This window comes from Amaranthus tricolor, chromosome 5 (assembly GCF_026212465.1).
Source record: "Amaranthus tricolor cultivar Red isolate AtriRed21 chromosome 5, ASM2621246v1, whole genome shotgun sequence".
In the NCBI taxonomy this organism is placed as follows: domain Eukaryota; kingdom Viridiplantae; phylum Streptophyta; class Magnoliopsida; order Caryophyllales; family Amaranthaceae; genus Amaranthus; species Amaranthus tricolor.
Window position 1 is genome coordinate 26503243 of NC_080051.1, and position 21908 is coordinate 26525150.

Here is a 21908-nt window from a genome sequence, read left to right on the forward strand (position 1 = left end):
AATAGAAAGATTTTTTATGAGAACAACAAATAAAACGACCCAAAATGACAAATTAAAACAACTTTAAAGAATGGAGGTAGTACTATGTAAATTTGAGTAAGAATGTCAGGTGGAAAAAATTATACGCATTTTGTATCGTATCCGTTCTAATTTCGACAGAGATGGTATGGATTTGGTGTGTATTGAATGAATATGAGTTTGAAATTCCTTATTCATCATGGGTAGTAGGTACGTAATAGGCATGAAGTCATACCCGCCTCACATCGACCTGCCCCTTTTTATACATGCCCACTCCATATCAATAATATACTAATTTATATTTATTATGTATATTTTTATATAAAAAGTAATGACAAAAATATTGAAGATATTAATTTAAATTTTATTATATGTATGGTATAAATAATAAGATATACAATTCATTTTTTTATTGAAATGTATGAAGCGTATATAATGCAAATAGAGTAAATATGAAACGGATAGAATGGATAATATTCATTACGGGTATAACCGTATAAGTAGTTGAATATACAATGGGTGAGAATGAATTTAGATATATACAGTGGACATGTATGACTATGAAAGAGCGAGTATGAAAATTTTAGATAAATATGAGTATGAAAATAAAAATGTAGATTTCTTGTTTTAAGGTCGTCTATTGAGAAACAGTCTCTCACGAGAATAGCGTTTTGCCATCCATAAGTTTGAAGATTCAACAATTTGTTTTCGTATTTTGGAGATGTTTCGCATTTAGTTGTCGGTTGTCTTATTAATAGTAGTTGTTGGCAGTGGTAGTTATCTAATTGAAGTTTTTAAATACTTAGAAATTTCATCAATTGTAGAAATTGATATTATTGAGTATAAGTAATGATTATGGATTTATGGTAGCTAATAGAATATTATTTTTTGAGAAAAATGCAGAGAAATCTAGCGATTTTTTCATTTTGACATGCTAATAACTATAACTAGGGATGGATATGGGTCTTTTAACCCTAAGGGTTTAGACTCGACTCTCCTAATTTAAGGGTCTGGATCAATCTATTTTTGAACCCCATAAAGTCGGGTTGAATCTGAGTTCATGACCTTAGGGTTTGGGTCTGGTTTCACACATTTGAGACCCAAATTCGACCCATAGACCCATTTACAGTTTTTTTAAAAATTGTATATTAGTTATCATGTGTATTTAATTGTTTTATTTGGAATGTTATATTTCTATACATTATGTGATTTTAAACTTTGTCGTTCATGTAATTTAAAATGTGATCGTTATTTCTATATTTAAAAATTTAAAAGACTTGATAAATATTTCATTATAAAAACTTGAATGTTGATAAGCTTTATATATTTATTCGTTCAATTAGTATAAAAGTATTAGAAGAACTTTATTAGTCGAAAATGTTTAAATAGTTTTATACGATCGAAAATTGTATAATATATTTTTAAAAAAATATCAGAAAAAAATAAAATTATTTTAGATCCAGATCTAGACCCTAGACCCACTAGACCCTTAGGGTTAAAGAACTCACTTGTCCGCCATTGATGCGATTCTTCAGAAGCTTTGAATTAGAGGTTTGCTAATTTCTTATTCCTCTACACAATGTAACTCGCATTCATTTGGTAAAAAAGAAATTTAAGCCTTTACTGAATACAAGCAAAACCTTTCTACATTTAGAAGTTTCATATTTAAAATCATTTTGCAACTTCTTTTTCTTTCTATATCATGCATAAACATTTTTATCATCCTTCGTTTAATGTTTTTACATTACTCTAAAACTGATCAGTGTTTGTTCTATTTTTGCAGTCGAACAATTCGAGCTTGATGATATTGTTCCATAGACAAGCTGTGTATACGTTGTAAATAATTCTTGGGAAATTATTAATGGTAGCCTTAAATTTTGGCACGTTATCAATAGTACCCTTAAGTTTTTTTTATTATCAATGGTACCCTCGTACTATTGAGCGTTTTACAACCGTAATCTTTTTAAGCTATTTCTGTAAAAAATCGTCCAAAATCGTTAACTTTTTTTCTTTTTCTTTTATTTTTCAATTCAAAATATAAAAGTAAATTAACGGTTTTGAACGATTTTGGACGGAAAAAGTTAAAAAAGGTTACGATTGTAACACACTTAATAGTACAATTGTACAAGGGTACCATTGATAATAAAAAAAACTTAAGAATGACATTGATAAAGTGACAAAACTTAAAAATACCATTGATAATTTCCCATAATTCTTTTAGCCGATAAGCCCAAGACCTCAGTGCAAATATATAGTGTGAAAAATTAAGAAATAATTGCATATATCTCCTTTAAACTTGGATAAACTCAAGAAAAGTTTGCAATTGTTTGCCTACTCCCGATATACAATAACATGCCACTCAATGATTCAAATGACGAATCTGCTCTCCAAAAGAAAAAAAAAATTAAACGATACTCGGTCCCTCCTTGTAACTCCTATGTCGGATCAAGATCATATACAATGGGGAGTTGATTACTGTTACAAAAAATAATTGATTGCTACAGTGATTAATCAAAAATCCATTGCCGATATGGAGGAGCATGGGATCACAAAAAACAAAAAATAAGCATTTGTTACTGGTATATATGGCCCTAGTTCCCGAGGTAATTACAACGAACAAATTTCTTGATCTCATTGAACCTGAATATCAATTAGGTCGTCAAATTATGAGATGACATACCAGTGCTATGCTGCTAGTGCACGTCGTGGGAGAAGCTCCAACTTGGCTAGAATAGTATCTCCTTAAGGACAAGAAGCACCAACATTACGAAGCACATGATGATGAGAATTGTTGCACAACGTACCATACCCCCCTGCCTTTGTGATCTCTCAGCCTGGAATGTTGAGATACAGGATACATATTACAGACTGAACTTAATATTATAGCAGCATCTATTCGTATCAAGCACAAACCTAAGTTGCACAGGAGACAAGACTATAAACAAGCAGATAACTCAGTAAGAGATGAGGAAAACTGGAAAAGATGTAGGCAGAAGGATCACTGAAAATAATAGTATTTGGACACACAGATGCACATGCATATTACGGAAGGTGAGATGAAAAATTAGTGTAGACTGTAGAAGACAGGAAAAATGATCACCCAGGGCAGACATAGCTACTAAGATGACACAAGAAACAGCAGAGATGTGCAGGCCCTCGAATCCTCACCGATTCTCCCAAGTTCAAAAAGCTTTTTCGTGTACACATAAACAAAGGTATTATGCCTAGTTCATTGACTCAAATCCAAATTTGAATTTCTTTGATTTGGCAAAGACTAAATTTATCAAGTCTAGATTTCCAGATGAAATCATCATTTGCAATCACAGCATTAGGAATTGAGGAAATATTGCTATAAAGAACTGCAACATGGACAAAAACCATGAGAAGCCACTGTCACCCACAGCAAATAGCATATGACAAAAACTCGAACGGATTCCAAAGATGCAACTAAATTTTCAAAACGTTTTCTGGAAAGGGAGACGAGAATATGAGAAGGGCAAGGTTACTTTCTGAAGCTGTTTGAAGCCCTCCTCAACTGATGCAGCAACGTTCTGGATGTTAAAGTCTATCCGATCAACTATTGTGCCCTGCAAGCAAAGCCAAGTTCAATGACCATATACTAGTGGATTTATGAAAATAATTACATCATGAGTTGATGAAAGTAACCTGGTCAATCACAAGAACTGATAGATCTTTCATGATCTGAGCAAGTTCATTTACAGATTGCACAACCTATAAAGCAAACAAAGTTTATTGGCAAACAAAACCAACAGATATAAGCAATTGCATTGGTGGATCTAGTGACAGGGGTAATAAGTCACCTGGTTAATCTCTCTCTCCCTTTCTGCTGTCAAACGTTCACTTTTCTTAAACTCAGCCATTTGATGATTGTCAAAACCCTGTACAAGAGCTCATATCAGCCAAGATATATATATACAAGACACCAGCTACTACATCAAAAGTTCCACACTTACCCACAAAAACTACTCAGCTACGATATAAGACAAATTGAAAATCAATACCAATTTTTAATAGCCCAAAACTATAATTGTAAAGGACAGATCTATCAGAGTGTATCATAGCTCCAGACAGTAAGGAGACTACATTCCTGGTCATAAATAAAATCTCAGTGTGAAGTGGGGAAAACACGTCCATGCTATTAACTCATAACCAGTTTGAAAATGGGCTGTATTGCCTAAAACTAAGTTTGATGCCGCAGTATTCAAGATTTGTAAATTCAAGCTGCTTGAACATGTAGAAATAAATATTAACCAAAAGAAATCCAAGGCTAATGCAACATTGTATAGAACTCCTAACTACAGATCATAAATAGACATTTACAGAACATTCAGTAAATCATATACCTTCCTTCCATCCACTACATGTCTCCACCACCCCTAAACTACAAAAAATCCAAGAGAATCTCGGCCACAACATGTTGCAATTTATCACAAAAAGAAAACAATACAGCACTATTACTCTAACTATGAGTTAGATTTATTTAAGTGTTCAAATTTACTTTCACAAAGTACCAGATTCTTCAGAAACAAAGTCAAACTACTCAAGAAAAGTGACAGATTAGCAAAAGCTAAAGAGCCGAACACCTATGCCAAGAATTATAAATGTTATACTTCCAATAATTTAAAAAGAAACAGGCTATAGTACCACGTCACTGAATTCATCCTCAAATTTTGGTACGCTCCCATTTATGTTCATTTCTATGTCGATGTCATCAGCCCCCTGTACCAAGAATGAAAAAAGCAAACTTCTCAACTTTCTGCAGTCCAGTCATGAATTTTAAAAATAGTTAGAAACACACTTGACCTCCTTCTGTTGCCTAAGTCGTTTTAGGTATGTTGACTGCTTTTTACGAAATTCAACTGAAAGATTCTGAAGATCTGTAGCAAGGGAACGCTGTCACAGAAATATCCAGAAGTAAATCATTTCATCTGAGCTCTGATTATTTTTCAAGATGGAGAGAAACCTCCGACAAAAATAAATGAATCATGCAACATTTAGAGGACAAGGAGCAAAACATTCTGATCCCACAAGCCTAATGCCATTAAGTGGCTACCACCTAGGCTCCGCCAAGGTGGGGTATGAAATGTTACCCTTGTGATGATAAAGAAATTGTTGACAGAGTAGCAAACATCATTTGCAACTTCACATAAATAAGTATACATGATATATGAGGCCTGGGAATGCTAAAAGAAAATTGCTCGGAAATTAAAGCATGTCAATGGTGTCCCAATATCACTTAACTAAACCTGGAAACACTCTCCATAAGAAACCATCACTCTATTCCCCAAACTTCTCAAGTAGGATTTTCTTTGCAAGAAATTTTAATTATTACAATCCATCTCATCCTCCATGATTAAACTATATAAGAAGGTAGCACGCCTCAATGTTTGCATCCGGTGATGGCTCTGGAAATTACTCCAATTAACCAGATAATGGATGTCAATTTGATCAGGATGTCCAACTGATTTCCATTGTGTAAACTGGAAACTGCATAGATATGCATGGGTTCATGGTAAAGGAGTGAAGTTGAATAGTCCAGCTACCTCCATAAGGTGTCTAGATGATTGATTTTACGGGTAAAAAGATGGGTGGAATGGAGAAGCATTGCGGACATGCAGCAGGGTTGACAACCTATTAGTCATTAGTTGATGAGCGATTCAGGGTGAAAGAAATTCAGAGCAGGAGCAGAAGAGCTGACGACTCGTCAAAGGTAATAGGAAGAAAATGGTGTTTGAGCAAAAACACGCAATTCTATTTTAGAAGGTGTGAATCAACTGACTGAGTTTGGATGTCAACAGAAGCAACACAAAACAAAGTCTGAAGGCTTGACGAGTCACATCCTTGACTGACGACTTGTTAAAGTTTCTGGAATTGGCGAGTGATTTTTTCAATTAGAGTTTGAATGCTTTTGTAATTAGTTATAGAACCTTAGTTTAACAAGGGGAGTTGTTTGCTAGGTTTTTACTTCCTCGTGCTATTTCTAAATCACTTGAAAAACATTTATTTCAAGTACTTCCATTGTGTTTGTAAACGTGTATCACTTGCATCTTATTCCTTATGTATAAGAAAACATACTTAAGTGGGCTTGATTTGTCTAGAAGTATATTTTCATAATGTCAAATTCATGCACAATTAAAAATATAAAGCTAATCTCCTAATTCCTTTCTTTTTAAGTATTCTCTTTTCTCATAGTTAGAATAAAACTGTACCCTTTTTTTTTTTAAAGAGTTATTCTATATATTTATTAGATAATTTCTACCCATTTATTGGGTTTTAATCTCTCTCTTTGTAAGGGTTTTGGATAACGAATTTAATTTTGTTGTAAAATTTAATTCTATGAAGATATCTGCGATGTCACAAAAATTATCAATCATAGATCTATTTTGAAGATATTTAGGAATGGTACTATCAAAAGATGTCAAAATATGAGAATATATGACGTATTTGAAAATAAAATAATCATCAAAGATAAAAAAGATGAAACCTAAGAGATAGCTTTCGAGATATATTTTGAAGGACAGGAACCATGTATATTCATGTATAGCCAAAGAATTGAACCCTCGTGCTCTATCAAAAAAATAGTTTTATCTCTTTCACCTCTTGAATATACTACAGCTTATAATGTCTTTATGCTAATATCCTTCTTAGTTTGCATGTTTGAAAACCTATTTTACTCAAATGTTAAAAATTAAGGTGTCAGATTGTGCAATGCAGCCAAAACCCTCTTTGTGGTCTATTTTTGAGTGGTAGACTCAGGTGTCTTGTCAACATTACCGAGTATTGGACACACAATATTGGGGGGGGGGGGGGGGGGGGTGGTAAATGAAGTATCGGAATAACTGTCGAATGGGTCATCTGGGATCCGGCCATATAAAAGTGTTTAAAGGACCCGGTCTCCACCAATCCCTTCAAAGTTCCTCTTCACCATGGAAGAACTAAATGATTTGTAGAGCTATTAAAAAGTTAAAACAGAAAATACGTATTCATGAAAGCGTATGGTTTAATCTAGTAAAGTAGTTTACATTTAGGGAATCGAAGAAGTAAAAAGAAGTTGCAAAACGAAATCTTGCTTATCAAAATTCAAAACTGTTCAACAATAAAAACCAGATAAAATAAGCGAAATGTACCAAACATGTATTCAAAACTACGGGGATGAATATAGGAACTAATTCAAAAAAAGCTCAAATAATTCACATAAAGATAGAATGAAATGCCGCAGATACATAATTTCAAATTTTGAAAAAAAAAGAAGATAAAATGGCATACCTTGCAAAAATGCAGGGGCGGTTCTGGCCCGATTCAGAGTGTGCAATGGAACAAGGCCCCTAGAAAATAGGGGCTCATATGTAAAATGCTGCTAAATTATTCTATAATTCAAAGGGTAGCAGTTGGTTAGCTTTCTAACTTAAAAATGACGTCAGGAGTTCGAAGATAGTAAGGGACAATTTTTTTAAACTGATATAATTAATATTTTTTTTCTAGATTGTACCTCTCAATGTCCCAAACCCTCGATTCAGGCACCCATATTTCATCTTCCTCAATTTAACTTTCTAGGTTCCCAATGCACCCTCCAACATTAATTCCACTAAAGGCTTCTTGTTACCAAAACTCAATTCATCAAATTTTATTTTCTTATTCTCTCTAATGGAGAATGGAAAGAAAGTTCAAGACTAAAAGAACTAAAGCCCACGAGATAATAGGAGAAAGGGAGTAATGGTTGACCAAGCACCGGCGAGATGGAAGTGACCGGCGAGATGAAAGTGGCCGGCGGGATGGAAGTGGCTGCAACAATGGGCAAAAAGTAGATATTGTCTTGGTATGAGATTCAATTGTTATCATTAAAGCATATTGGTTACTGGAAATTATTTTGAAATATTGGTGTATTTGGGTACTAATATTATACTTGCGTGGGTATTTTTTCTTTCTGATTGTTTTCGCATAAATTTGAGTTTGATGATTTTAGTTTTCCTAAAGTTTCTAATCTTTGTCCAGTCCCTTATTCAAGCAAAGGTTTGTTTTACTGTTTTAACGATTAACAATTTTATTGTTTGTTGGAATCTTTGATTGTGTGAAAATTTAATTTGATTTTGGTGAAATGTGAAAAAAACTTTAATTTTTTTTTTATATCATTAGTTTGTGGGTTATCTAAAGATACTTATTTTTTGAATTTTTTTTTATTTAAAAGTTTTGTAAAATGCGATTAGAAAATCTCAAGTGGTAAGTTGCCTACATACCTTATAGTATAAAAGTATTTTCAAAATAAACTAAATTCTCTTTAATTGTTAACAAAGGGCTCAAATTTTGATGTAAAAACAAAATCGAACAGGGCCCCTATGATCTTTGCTCCGCCCCTGCAAAGATGTATGCAATAAATTAATAGCAACACGGGTATAAAATGCCCACCTGTACATTTTTACGAACACCGGAATCCTCTGACGGACCACGCGCCGAAAGATCCTTCAATCTTTTCTCTGATCTCCTCAGTATACCAGTAATCTCTAGGGTAAGGCCTTCAATCTGATGTTGATCGTCCCTCGCATCTCCGAAGGATGGCATTAGAGCCTTCGAATGAGCCTTCACTAGCTCTGCCATTTTAATTCGAGCACGCTGTATATTGGATGTTATTTCTTCTGCAATGTCCACCCATGCTGGTGGTAGACCAACTGTCAATGCATCCCTGCTGTAATAAAGAAATTATTTGACAATCAAGTCACTAAATGTGTATGTAATTTCATGAGTCATTACTCAAACACCAAATTTTGCAAACTTAAAGCAATACATAATCAAATTACTAACTACTAATGGTCAAAGAATTGGGATATGTAGATCAAAATAGCAGGCAAATATATCCTCCCAAACACAACACTACTTTCCTACGCATTGGAACTTCCTTTCCTTCCAAATCATCAATAACGTAAATATTCAATTCGTCATCAGGCTGAAATGCCATCGCGAATACAAATTTGTTATTATCATGCTAAGACTAAACAATTCTACATTGAAGAAATAGAAACTAAAACAAGCTAGAATGTCTCAAAATTACCAAACTAGTGCAAAAAGCTTTCATTTAGCAATATTTGATACAACCAAAAGTTTTTCCATATGCAAGTCCCAACAAGGACCTGAACTTTTACTAATGTAGCCCATGTCAGCACAAAAAAGTGTCCATGCAAGAAGCCTACAAACTTTCTAGGAAATAAATTCCTACAATATTTATAAGATTGTTACTGCTTACCAAGGCTAGAAATACTTATTCTTACATATTGAACAGCCACTTTTTATATTTAAAGACTAATGCGCTTTCATCTCACCCTTAAAGACAGTCATTTGCAAATCACAATCATTATAAGATGCATAATTCATATTAAGCTTACATTACAGCATTTCTAGGTTATAGATCAGTTACAAAGCATCATCGTAGAGCCTGAAGTAACTACTATTATAGTTACAAGTTTACAACCAACTATTCCTTGAACATAATTAACATCATGGCATGAAAATTTTCATTTCTATCAATAGGAACACTTTAAAGAAGAAGGCCCCTGAAATTTCCCCAAATAATAATAAAGAGACCTGATCCTCAACGGCAAACAATTACCCTTGCTTGGCTATCTTGATTTTCCCTTCTTCCCCATAAGGCAAGTTTTTTTCTTCCCTTATTTCCATAGGAATCGATAATACTTTTGATACAAGTTGTGCAGCTATAAAGGAGCATAGCACAGCCAAATATCAATCAGGTTCAACTCAGCAAACAGCTTTTGATTTCATTGGACACTAGATGCAGCTAAGCTGCTACCTAGACAACAATTAAATTCATATCATAACATATCATATAGGAGATGTCCCTAAATCCCTTTAACTGTTAATAGACTGAGAGTCGAGAGAGTGTTTGATACGAGCTATTTAGGTTAAAGTAAGGGATTTACTAAACTCATTCCATTACTTAGTGCTTGTGAGATTGGGATATTGGGTTAACTCATTCCCTTTCATAAGGGTAATAGATACCTACAAATTGTTACCACTCATTTCTCACTAGAAAACCAATTCCTTACTTGGTTCTCTCTTTTCTCATTCACTTGCATCTCTTTATGCCAAACAATTAATAATAAAAAAACTTAATATTATCCTTATTTCTCTTTGCATTCCCTTTCCATTACATTTCCATTTGTCATACAAGAGTCCAGAAACCCCATGAGTGTGCACAAGTAGAAAAGTCAAAATAATGTCTCAGTAGACACTAATTAGAGTTTTATCATTTTATCAGTAGTCAAACTCAAAACACCGCATAGTTGAATAGATATCACAAGGCAAAATGCACCATATACCAATGCACAACACTCAATATTGTCCTCCATCAAACAGAAAATAAGCACAACCGGAATCAGATAAAGAAAAAATGCCTAAGTATTCCTCACCAATTGTCCATATTTTCCCTTTCACCTCATCAACTTCTCGGTTTTAATTCCATCCAGCATCCAGTTCCATCAAGAATAACTATTCAACATCATCTTTCTAATTAACTGTATAGAAAATTCAGCAAAAAGCCGAAACAGCATAGAAGAAGATAAAATTGATGTAATTAGGGGAAAACTAACCTAGAAGTAGACGGTTCGTCGGTGCTGAGAGGAGCATAAGAAGACGAAGAAGCATTAGAATTAAGGAGTGAAGTCATTTCAATGACAGGTCCACCAGCTCTACCTCCACTTCCACCAGGCATTAACGATAAATCTGGAGTTCGAACAGCTTTAATTGCATCCCTGTGTTTTCTGAACAATGCCGTTCGATTTCTTGTCGCCATTTCAATCAAATCGAGGTAGATGGAGAGTTTTGGGTTTTATTGAGGAGCATAAAAAGATTAAATTGAGAAATCTAGGGTTTAAGTTTGAAGAATCAACATGGGAGTTGGGAGGAAGGAATTCAATGATCCAAAACTGAGATGATTGACTCTTTTTTCAGTTAAGTCGATTTTGGGATAAGCATTTTCTTTCCCCAAAAAAAGTTCAAAAAAAATTTGAACATTTTTTTTTCTTAGTGTTTGTCAATTGGCTGTTAGCTGTTGGCTGCTGTCTTTTTTAGTTGGCTTGTTTGACTAGCCAAAAATATTGATTGTTTTTGTTGGCTTTTAAGCTAGCTGAAAAAGCCAGCTATTTATGGAGATATTTAGTAAATTTAGGCATTGGTTGTTGGCTATTTATTAGAGAAAAAATGGGTCCACAAGCCAAAAGCCAACATAAAAAGCTAACTAGGGAAGCTTTTTTATTTTGGCTTAAAAGCCAGTTTTTCAACTGGTTTAAAAGCTGTTTAACAAACTTTTGTTGGCTGTTTGACCAACATACTAGCCAAAAGCCAAAAAACAACTATAAAGCTAAAGTAAAAGTCAACTACCAAACACCCTTTTATAAAACTGAACTTTTGAAGTAATTTAAAATTTGATATTTCCTTTCAAAAAAAGCAATTTAACATTTTAGCTCCAATAAGGAAAACTTATCGTGAGTAATATAACTTTTTTGTTAATTTCTCTATAATAATACCAACTTTTAATTAATCATGAATAATAAGGGGTTTTTTTCTAAAATAATATCAACTTTAGTTTGTTAAGTAATTTACCAATTTTTTTGTCATATAATCTTCTATAGTTTGAATTTAATATATTAGGGATATCCTAGGAAAATACCCTCTAAGTTAGTAGTCCCTCCGTTCTCTAATGCTCTTCCCATTTGGAATATTCCACCTTAAGGAGAGAGAAATTTAATTAATGTTTTTGATACATATTTAGAAGATGAAATATATCAATGTGAAATCTCATTATTTATGGTTAACAAAAATTTATATTTTATTTATGGTTAACAAAAATTTAATTAATGTTTTTGAGACATATTTAAGGAGTATTATTTATAGTTAACAAAAATTTATATTATTATATGAAAATAAGTAAAATATTGTATTATTCATAGTAGTTTTTCCTCCAAATAATGTTAGTCTTGCTATGAAAAGTGAAAAAATGATTCACAACACACATTAATTAATGAATGAAAAAGATAATTAATCTTCATACAACTTATTGTAAGATGAGAGTAGTTAAGTAGGATAAAATTTTATTTTGTATACTAAACTTTTCATATATAAAGTTGAGTCTAAGATGAACTTATATGGGTAAAATGTAAAACTAGAAAGAGTTATGTATTATGAGAAATAATAAAAATTAGAAAAAAATTAGTGAAAATCTAAAATAATAATTATGAAGATTGGGGTTAGAGTCCGAAAAATATGAACGTATGTCTTACTGGAGTATTAAGGAAGAGATCTTCAATGTCCATGATTTTTACTTTATATACGGTTTTCTCATGACTCATGACTCATGACATGAATTATATTTTTCTTTTTCTCTCTACATTTCTACATTTGAATTCTTCTCCCATTAGTCATATTCAAGCATTGAAAATTTTTCAGGTGACATGTTTATAATTTATAAATTTTGGCTCCAAAATAACAAGTATATCAATTTTAACCAAATTTATTGAAATTAGCTTAATTGCTAAGGATCATAATCATTAAATCCTAATCATAAAATTTTATAATAAAATCATGAAAACAACCAATCAATTTGCTTCACCTTATAATATAATGTCAAGTAAAAATAAGCTAACCTAAGCTTGCAAAAATAAGTTAACAAATGTAAACACAAGTTATGGCTAGAAAAAAATAAGCTCAATTTAGTAAAAAGGTCTAAATCAACATATTAATTAAAATTAAAAATAAGGTTCAATTCAATTTACTTCTATTTTATTGCTTTAAAAATGAGGAGGCTTTCTCTTAAGTCCTTATTGAAACAAAAATACAACATTATGCCCGCTCGCTCTGAAGAGCTAATTGAACTCGAAACACCTCACTAGGAACGCCTCAATAATAAAATTGAATTAAAGTTTTTCATAATCCAACTTAAAATTGGGAAGGACCCACAAAAATTGAGAGAACAATACACAATTCCAATCCATCAATCGTATGGATCAAGCTAGAAAATTTGTTATGGACTAACCAGAAGGACCAATCATTTTCTCAGGCACCACATATTGGTGGAACTCATCCTCTGTAAGAACTCCAAGCTTTAAGGCAGCATCCTGCAAGCAAAAGTTCCATTAGTTTCGCATTCAAATTGTGCGGTTTCGTTCTTTTATGAACCTAAGGACCATTGGGCGAATGTATTCGTTGATGTTCATATGTTACTCTGTTCTACTAGATTTGCTACATTTGCCGAAAAAGAATTGTCTTAACTAATTTGCTACAATTTGACATGGACCCACAATCTCCCTCCTCGTCTTATCGACAAACTCAACCTCTCTTCATCACATCCGTACACTTTACAGCTTTGTCCACTTGTTTTATTGTCTTTTTCTCCCAATTGCTCCCAAAAACATTTATAAAAAATCTAAATTGCAAATGTAGCAAAACCAATGAGACTGAGGGTTGTATGAAGATTAGGTAGGTAGCAAACACATGTAGTATGTGAATCATAACTAAAGAGAAGTGCTACAATCATTCAGAAAATAGGAAGTCTAGGAAAATGAATTCATACCTTCAATGTTGTTCCCTCTTTGTGTGCTTTCTTGGCAACTGCTGCAGCGTTGTCGTAGCCAATTTTCTGAAAGACGAACACAACTGGTTAGCAAAGAATATTTGTACATAAGTAACAATCACGAGTGAAGGGATCAATTAAAACTTACTGGGTTCAAAGCTGTCACAAGCATAAGAGACTGCGAGTAAAAACACCACAAGCAAAAAGTTTGAGTTAATCATTCATTCAGCGACAGAGAACTTGCTTCACTTACGGTGCACTAACCTCATTTAGCAATTTTGAAATTCTCTCCCTGTTGGCCTGAATTCCCCTTACACAGTTCTTTTCAAAAGAAGCAGATGCATCACCCAGCAATCTCAGCGACTGAAAGAAATGAAAGGAGTCTAGAAAAAAATAATAGTATAATAACACTTGATAGGGCAGGAGGTAAAGCAGATTTTGATACTAACAGAGTAACAGCTCAAAGAAAAGTTCAACCCGTCAAGATTTCTACATTTCTTAGAAGACCGTTCACAGGCAATGTCTGCGCTTCTAGTATCATACGGAAAATGGTTTTGCCAATACAAAACTAAAAATTAATTAAAAACAGAAAATAGATTAAATGAGCAGATGACAGCATGCAACCAAAACCCCTCCATGCCTAAAGAGCCTCAACACAGACATCAAAGTAATGTTTAATGTGGTTACTGGCAAGGTATAGGGTATAACCATACACACAACCAAACTATAAGTTGATATCAACCATACTCTTATCTATATCCGGCTCCATAAGTATATCCATGTTTAACACATGAGCAAGGTAAAAACTAAAAACTAGATGGCTTATCTGATAGAGCTCAAAAATCCATATCATAGGCTTAATGCAATTTTTCAAAACTCATAATCATATGGATTACCTGAATATTATGTTTTACTAGAGAAAAGAGAAATGCAGTTAATCATAGTTAATATATACTCATGGTACATACATGTAGGAGAGCATTTGCAATGAGGGGTTTGAACACATTTAGTTCAAAGTGACCATTTGATCCTCCAACAGTAACTGCTACGTGGTTACCCATCACCTGCAAGCGCAAACCCCTAGGAGATCAGTGAAATGTTTCTGTCAGAAAGAAAAATTCACTCTTAGGACATCAAGGAAATTGGCTAGAGTTTCTTAGCTATGTGAAGTCGCAGATTATGTTTGCATCAAAAATAATATCTATTTATTACAAGGGTAAAATTACATAAATCCGACCCTTTAAACTCCTTGTAAACAAGAGGCACTTTTCATTGGGTTTCTGACATATTGTAGGACTTATCACGGAAGTACGAGTGTAAATTTTGCAGAAAAGAGCAATAGACTCATGATAACTTCTTTGCCTTTAAACAGTTTAATAAACAAACATGTTAGTATTACCTGAGCACAGACCATAGTCAAAGCCTCACACTGTGTGGGATTAACCTTCCCCTGAAACAGATAAAAGTACAACAATCAGTAATCTTTTATGAATTGATCCGCAATGACGAAAATTTGTCAACATAAGAAGTTTGAGGGTTGAAAATGACAAAAAGAAAGACAACTTATAGTGAGGAATTTACAGGCATTATACTGCTTCCTGGTTCATTTTCAGGAAGAATTAATTCCCCAAGACCACATCGTGGACCACTGTGAAGAAGAAAACAGTGTGAAAACAGCAGTTAGTTTAGATATAGAACAGGCAGACCCTCCTGTTAATGAAACACATACCTTCCCAAAAATCTTATATCGTTAGCAATCTTCATAAGAGAAGCAGCCACAGTATTGAGAGCACCACTTGTTTCAACAAAAGCATCATGTGCTGCCTACAAAACATCAAATCAACACGATGGTGATATCTTCCACTGCAAAGTGCAAAGAAAACAAAAGGAAACTGCAACCGAAGGCATTAGAATTTAGAATTACTAACCAATGCTTCAAATTTGTTTTCAGCAGTTACAAAAGGTAAGTTAGTTTCTTCGGCAACTGCTTCAGCAATCTTGATATCAAACCTGCAGCATATTCAAAAGAGAATGAGGATGACTCACATACATATTGAAGATCAGTTCATCTCTAAACCACGTAATAGTCCCACACACTGTATACAGCTACATCAATTTCTTTCTACATTTACGGATTATAGAAAAGACAAGGAGTCCAATTACAAGTCAAATCAGTTCTGCAAGTAGAATTGCACAAATCTCTCAATTTGAGCCTCCTTGCCAAGCAGCAACTAAAGGCACATGCCTAGTGACAATACCAGCACATTGGTGCAACAGCAAACCAACGATGTGTGTATGCACTTTACTCTTTTGCCAAGTGAAAAGCAAGAACTATAGTATCACAACTGAAGTCTAGCAATCATAAATTGATTTTAAGAAATTGCTCTGTGACATTAAGAGGATCACACACCCTTTCTTTGTGTTTAATCCAGTTCCTACAGCTGTACCTCCTTGCGCAAGCTGCAAAAAAAATAAAAAAGAGAAAATTTACAGAACTGATATAAAAAGGTGAGAAAAGGGAACGGATACTTGAGTTCTCCTAAAGTCGTACCTGATACATCCGCGGCAAAGTGCATAACACTCTATCAATTCCGTATTTGACCTGCAATGAGAGCACAAAATTAGGGGGCAAGAGAACTTTTTCATCATACAAATTTTATATCACATATATCCAATGTTCACATGGAGTCCCATTTTGAGGCTCCCTTAATACTTATACATTAGTATAAACAAGTGATAGCAGATATTAATTAAATACCCAAAATTGACTACATACAATAGAGGGCAGCCTATATATTCATTATGAAGGCATCAATTTTACGAAACTTACTCAAAAGGACACAAGTTAATATCCAAAGTAGCAAAATTAACTCCTAATAAACTCAATAAAAATAAAAGATATTCAGATGAATATCACATTTGAGTTAGTTACAACGAACTTGTAAAAAGAAGGTATTCTAAGAACCTAAAACTTATTATCTATACCAACGTTACACATCTATCTAGCCTTCCATCGCTAACAACACACCTGATTTAAGCAATGTTATTCAAGAAAGAAAAATGAGGAAATAATAACTCACTTGTGTAGAATAGCCGCTAAACTCTTGACCAAGTGTCAATGGTGTTGCATCTTGGGTATGAGTACGTCCAATCTTAATTATATCATTAAATTCAATAGACTGGAAAAAGCAAGAGAAATCAATTATTAACAGACCATAACAGACATGCACATTTAACAATGAATGAGTGGGAATCATTTAAGAGAGCTATATGACTAACACTAACACACTCATTAGCAATAAAGAGGCATTATAGAGATCAACGTGCAACTTGATCAGACAAATTTCAAGAAGTGAGCAGCAACAGCATCAGAGTTGGGTTGATTCAGAGTTAACTATAAAAATCGATAACAAGATTTCCAAAATACAGTAATAAATATCCTTAGGATCTAATATTTGAGAAATTAATGAACCCTTCATGAAATTAAAAATTGGCACTCATAAGAGGTCTAAAATTGGCACAAGCAAAGCATACAGCTCCATATAATAATAGATTATCCTTATCTTATGCCAGTGTTACTATAAATAAAATAATACATTACATCACCCCAATGCTATTAAGTGGCTATCACCTAGGGTGGGGTTTGGGGGGTCGAATCTTGGATGTCCACAGCCTTACCCTTGTCAGTGATAACACCAACAAAGAGGTTATTTCCAATTAACTCTTGGTAGCAAACACCATGTGTAACTTCACATAAATTAAAAATGAAGATGATCTTAGGAGTCATTCTAATATAGTCCATTGTTAATATTAACTCCACATTTAGTTCATCTCTCCTCTGGTCTCCTCTCTATGGCCAAAGCAATCATCAACAACTAACTCACTGCTTTCACCCGTCGTCAAGATAAGCTCCCATATTGCACTAGTTTGCTAATAATAATCTGCAAGTTGATAGGTAAATTTTGAATTTAATGAAAAATAAAACAGGAATGATATGAATTTGTCAATTTGTGACTGCACGTTCCTCAACACTTTCAATATGATTACACCTACTACTTATACATACACCATGACTTCTAACTTATTATTTATCAAAAGCAAAATTAATTTTAACTTCTAAATAAAACAAGCACAGAGAAAGTAAAATTCCAATAGAAAAAGCTTCGCTTGCTATATTAAGACTCTTAGAATAGATATATTTGCATTGGGACTCTAACCCTTAAAACTACTCAACAATGCTAGAAGCCTATAACCATGACGAGTTGCCAATTGAGGATGACAAGTCGTCAAGCCTTCTAATATTTTGTACTCTTATTGACTCCCGAAACCACATACCAATCCATTGGTTCACATTCTATAAGCATTAACACAATCCCCAAGAAAAAACGCAGAAAGAAGGCAGCAAGGGAGCAGTTGAACTCCAATTTTCTAGCAGCAGGGTTACTTGGGGATTATGAAGCCAAGATTGCTATAATGCTGATAAAGAATGATAATTGAACTTAATTAATTAGTTTTACCAGTGAATCTCTAGTTCTATTTTATGTGGCTTAGAAAATATGAATATGCTTTTTGAATCAGAGGTTGGGGATTCAAATCCCCCTTATTTTTTTGGTTTGAAACAATAAAACTTTGACCCTTTTTAAGTTATAGTCCAAGATCCACCATTGCTCACCATCTAACTATAATAAAGCATTATATGGACTCATTATATCTTGTTTCCACCAAATTCTAAACATCTTTCCCTACAGCCCCTCTCTTGAAACTTACATGCAAGCACACAATGCATATTGCACAGCATACAGCTGCAGTATTCCCAAAAGAAGCACATGTGTCAAAGCAACACTAATTACAGCATCAAGAATCAACCGCGCCATAAGCGAGAAGAAATACGTGAACATCATATTAAACAGCATCAAAGGTCATAAACGATGTAGTGTTTTCCATAAGAATATAGTTGAATTACAGAGACAACTTATAGCAGTTACGTAAACTTATATCTTTTACTCCCTCCTATTCACTATTGTTGTCTCATTTACTTTTTGCACTCAATCCAATGCACTATTTCAAATCTATATATCTCCAATTGTGTATAGTTAATATGTTTTTTTAGTTTTACATTGAGACAAATCCAATAAGATCACAACCTTAAAGTTTAAGAATACAACACAAATTAAGAGTGATCCGTAAATACTGTTGCAGAAGTAAATGGAACAATAATGATGAATGTGAGGGAGTATAGGATCCAAGTGCAAACCACAAGAGAGCATTCTTTATTAGTTTTGGATATGCAGCTAGTCTCTGAAAGATATTCACTGCTGTGTGTAGGCTGTATCTAGTCCTAGATTGACAATAATACTGTAAATGCAGTGATTATCTTCATTCTTTACAAAAGGAAAAATTGGTGTAGTTTAATTCAAAAGGCATTCCAAAAGATGCAAAATGAGTTAACTCACTTTAGCATGAAGTGTAGAATGTAAATTCTTCAAGTTTGGTAAAAATCTGGAATTTATTTCCATAGCTGCTGCAATGTGCATCACCTGGGAAATAGTGACAAGTTAATACTAGAGCAACAAGAAATTAACTGGATGATGCAAAACATATGGAATAACCATTTCAATCAAAATTAGTACAATCAATAACGTATGTCTACACCAATTAAAGAAGCACAAGAAAGGAAAAATACTTACAGTTGGAAATGTGTCATTAGAAGATTGTGACCTGTTTACATGGTCATTTGGATGCACAAACTTGCCACCACGCTTGTGACCAAGAATCTCAGCTGCCCTATTTGCAATAACCTGCATTAATCAACACACAAAAGTAAAACATTAAGTACAATCGGTAGAACTTAAATCATTAGAGAAATTCGTCATAAGGTCTGTATAAAAGTGCAAGCATCATAAGTAAAACTAACCTCATTGGCATTCATGTTGCTTTGTGTACCACTGCCAGTTTGCCATACAACAAGCGGGAAATGATCGTTTAATTTTCCCTCAGCAACTTCTTGGGAAGCCTGCATTATTGCTTTCCCTATTGTTGAGTCAAGGCCATATTCCATATTAACCTGCAATAAGGTTTAGTTCATAAGCTCAATCAAGAACCACAACCAGCATAAGACACTTGCAAGTTCGTACAATCAAGGAAATTTTAGTCGGCAACAATTCTTGAGCATTTTATAGAGTATAATGGACGAAACAGGGAAAGAAAAGGAGGTTTTTTCCCACTTTATGCTACTGTGCTAACACTACTGCAAGGGAACCGGCTAAAAAATGTTGTAGTGTTTCATTTTCATAAAAGAAAACATGATATACCTTGGCAGCACATTTCTTTAAAACTCCAAATGCTCGTATTATAGGCTCAGGCATACGTTCACGATCCCCACCAATTTCAAAATTCTGCAGTGATCTCTGAGTTTGAGCTCCCCACAACCTGAAATATTCGGTCAAAACCACCAAAACATGGTCATAATACAAAATGATTGAATAGAAATTTTTTAAGGGAATTCAGCTAAGAAATGGATCCCCTCAATAAGAAAACATGGAAATATCGCAGAGGTTAGGGGGTTCATAGGGCATGTGCAAAGTGAGTAATCGCTGCCCCTAATTTTAAAAAATTTAACTACAAATATTGACAATATAGTTATTGAAGGATTTTAATAGCAATTATTTTTTCAAATCATATTTGTCAACCTTTAAACTAATACAATATAGGATCAGGATTTGTTTTATAGTTTCATGCCCATGTTTAAGGCTGTATATGACTCCATGAATATTTAAAAACGGCTTTGAGAAATACCAACTGTTAGCTTCTACAATCAATGGCCGGGGAACCACAGATACGATTATGAGTTGTGACTTAAATTCGTAATTTCAATTTTTTTTTTTCCTCAAGTACTCTGAGATTTTGCAATATTCTTGCTATAATTGACCGATAACTACTTCAACTCCACTAAAGGTTTTATATTGTCCTACAAAAATCTCTAAATCCACCGGTGCTTACTACACATTTAAAATTAGTCATTAATCATCCATGAGATCATGAGAAACAAGAAAATTATCCTAGTAATAAAATACTGGTACAATCCAATTAAAAAGTAAAATCATAGTTCTAGATCAACCTTTAAGCTAACACCAAACATCAGCTACAAGCCTAAACCAACGCATATGTGATTTTACACAAATCGTGAGTATAAACTATAAACCACCACGAAAGACATCAAAGAAAAAAAAAAGTAAAATCTGAGAAAAGGGAAGAAAGACGAACTTGTCAGACGGGACATTGATGGGGCCAAAAGTGTCGCGCTCTTCCCGAAACGTTGACGAGTAATACCTCAACAAAGTAGAACGCAACGCCGAAGATGGAGACGCCACCGTCGACCGGTTTGAAAAGCGGCGGATTGCAATATACATCGACATTTTAGGGTGGGTGAAGATTCTGGATTATTGAGAACCCAGGATTGGAGGAGGATTTTATTGGCGGCTTTACTACTGGAAATCGAAATAAAATTGAGCTTTTCAATGCTTCTTTTGCATCGAGTTTTAAGCTCAAGGGCAACATCGTAAATTTACACTTTTTTCAAAAGAAATACTGGTCCGTTTGTCATTCCCATTGCACAACTTTAATCATAATAGATTTTTTTTTCACAAATTTTCGTTACCATCTAATTTCACTTTTGCAAATAATAATTTATTAGAATGAATTCTCAAAAAAAAGTGAAATGATTAATTAATTTTTATTAATTTATTCATAAATAAAAATTGAAATTCCTAAAATATTTTTATATATTGATCAAAATCTATTCCTAATTAATAGTAAAGCTCAATTTAGATAACAAAAATCTACATATAAAATTTTTGAGGAAAACTTTAGCTTTTCTTCAAATTATTTATTAATTTTTTGTTAATTTGGCCATAAATAAAAATTGAAATTCCTAATATATTTTATATATTGATCAAAATCTACTCCTAATTAATAATAAAGCTCACTTAAGTAAATTTTACAACTAGCAAGTACCAAAACTCAAAATTTATCGACACTTTAATAGTAGTTATTTGTCAAGATGCGGCTATAATTGAAATTTTCTTATTTTTATTTTTTGTAATAAATTGTTACAATGGATCATCAAAACTTTGAGTTGTAATTCATAGGCTAGTCTAGTGATTGAAAATTTATTAATAGTCTATCGCGAATTAAAAAACATACGTTGACAGTTTTGGTTAAGAAGACCCAACTCAATGATCGTGCAATCTAATGGGCATGAAAGATCCTCTCCAATTTTTTCAATTCATTTTCAAAT

General features: G+C 33.4%; 2 protein-coding genes across 7 annotated transcripts; both read right to left on the bottom strand.

Annotated features, from left to right (window-relative positions):
• Window positions 1-1526: 1526 nt before the first annotated feature.
• Window positions 1527-11020, bottom strand: LOC130813950 (syntaxin-43-like). Of its 6 annotated transcripts, none has more exons than XM_057679890.1 (9): window positions 10635-10774; window positions 10455-10533; window positions 8443-8716; window positions 4843-4932; window positions 4684-4758; window positions 3840-3917; window positions 3685-3750; window positions 3525-3605; window positions 1527-2852 (listed from the first exon to the last, which is right to left on the bottom strand). In XM_057679890.1, the coding sequence occupies exons 2-9, from the start codon at window positions 10463-10465 to the stop codon at window positions 2745-2747; spliced, it is 783 nt and encodes a 260-aa protein (XP_057535873.1). In that variant the 5' UTR covers window positions 10466-10533; window positions 10635-10774; the 3' UTR covers window positions 1527-2744. The 6 variants fall into 6 exon arrangements, with proteins under 6 accessions (XP_057535873.1, XP_057535872.1, XP_057535871.1 ...); XM_057679889.1 differs by having other exon boundaries at window positions 8443-8719; window positions 10455-10551; window positions 10635-10770; XM_057679888.1 differs by having other exon boundaries at window positions 1528-2852; window positions 8443-8719.
• A 1731-nt stretch (window positions 11021-12751) lies between these two features.
• LOC130813953 (fumarate hydratase 1, mitochondrial) lies at window positions 12752-21116 on the bottom strand. Its single transcript, XM_057679892.1, has 17 exons — window positions 20876-21116; window positions 19924-20041; window positions 19527-19676; window positions 19300-19410; window positions 19066-19149; window positions 16693-16791; window positions 16164-16214; window positions 16023-16072; window positions 15541-15622; window positions 15342-15436; window positions 15194-15260; window positions 15012-15062; window positions 14581-14676; window positions 13877-13975; window positions 13761-13790; window positions 13613-13678; window positions 12752-13157 (listed from the first exon to the last, which is right to left on the bottom strand). The coding sequence occupies exons 1-17, from the start codon at window positions 21025-21027 to the stop codon at window positions 13071-13073; spliced, it is 1488 nt and encodes a 495-aa protein (XP_057535875.1). The 5' UTR covers window positions 21028-21116; the 3' UTR covers window positions 12752-13070.
• Between the last annotated feature and the right edge of the window lie 792 nt (window positions 21117-21908).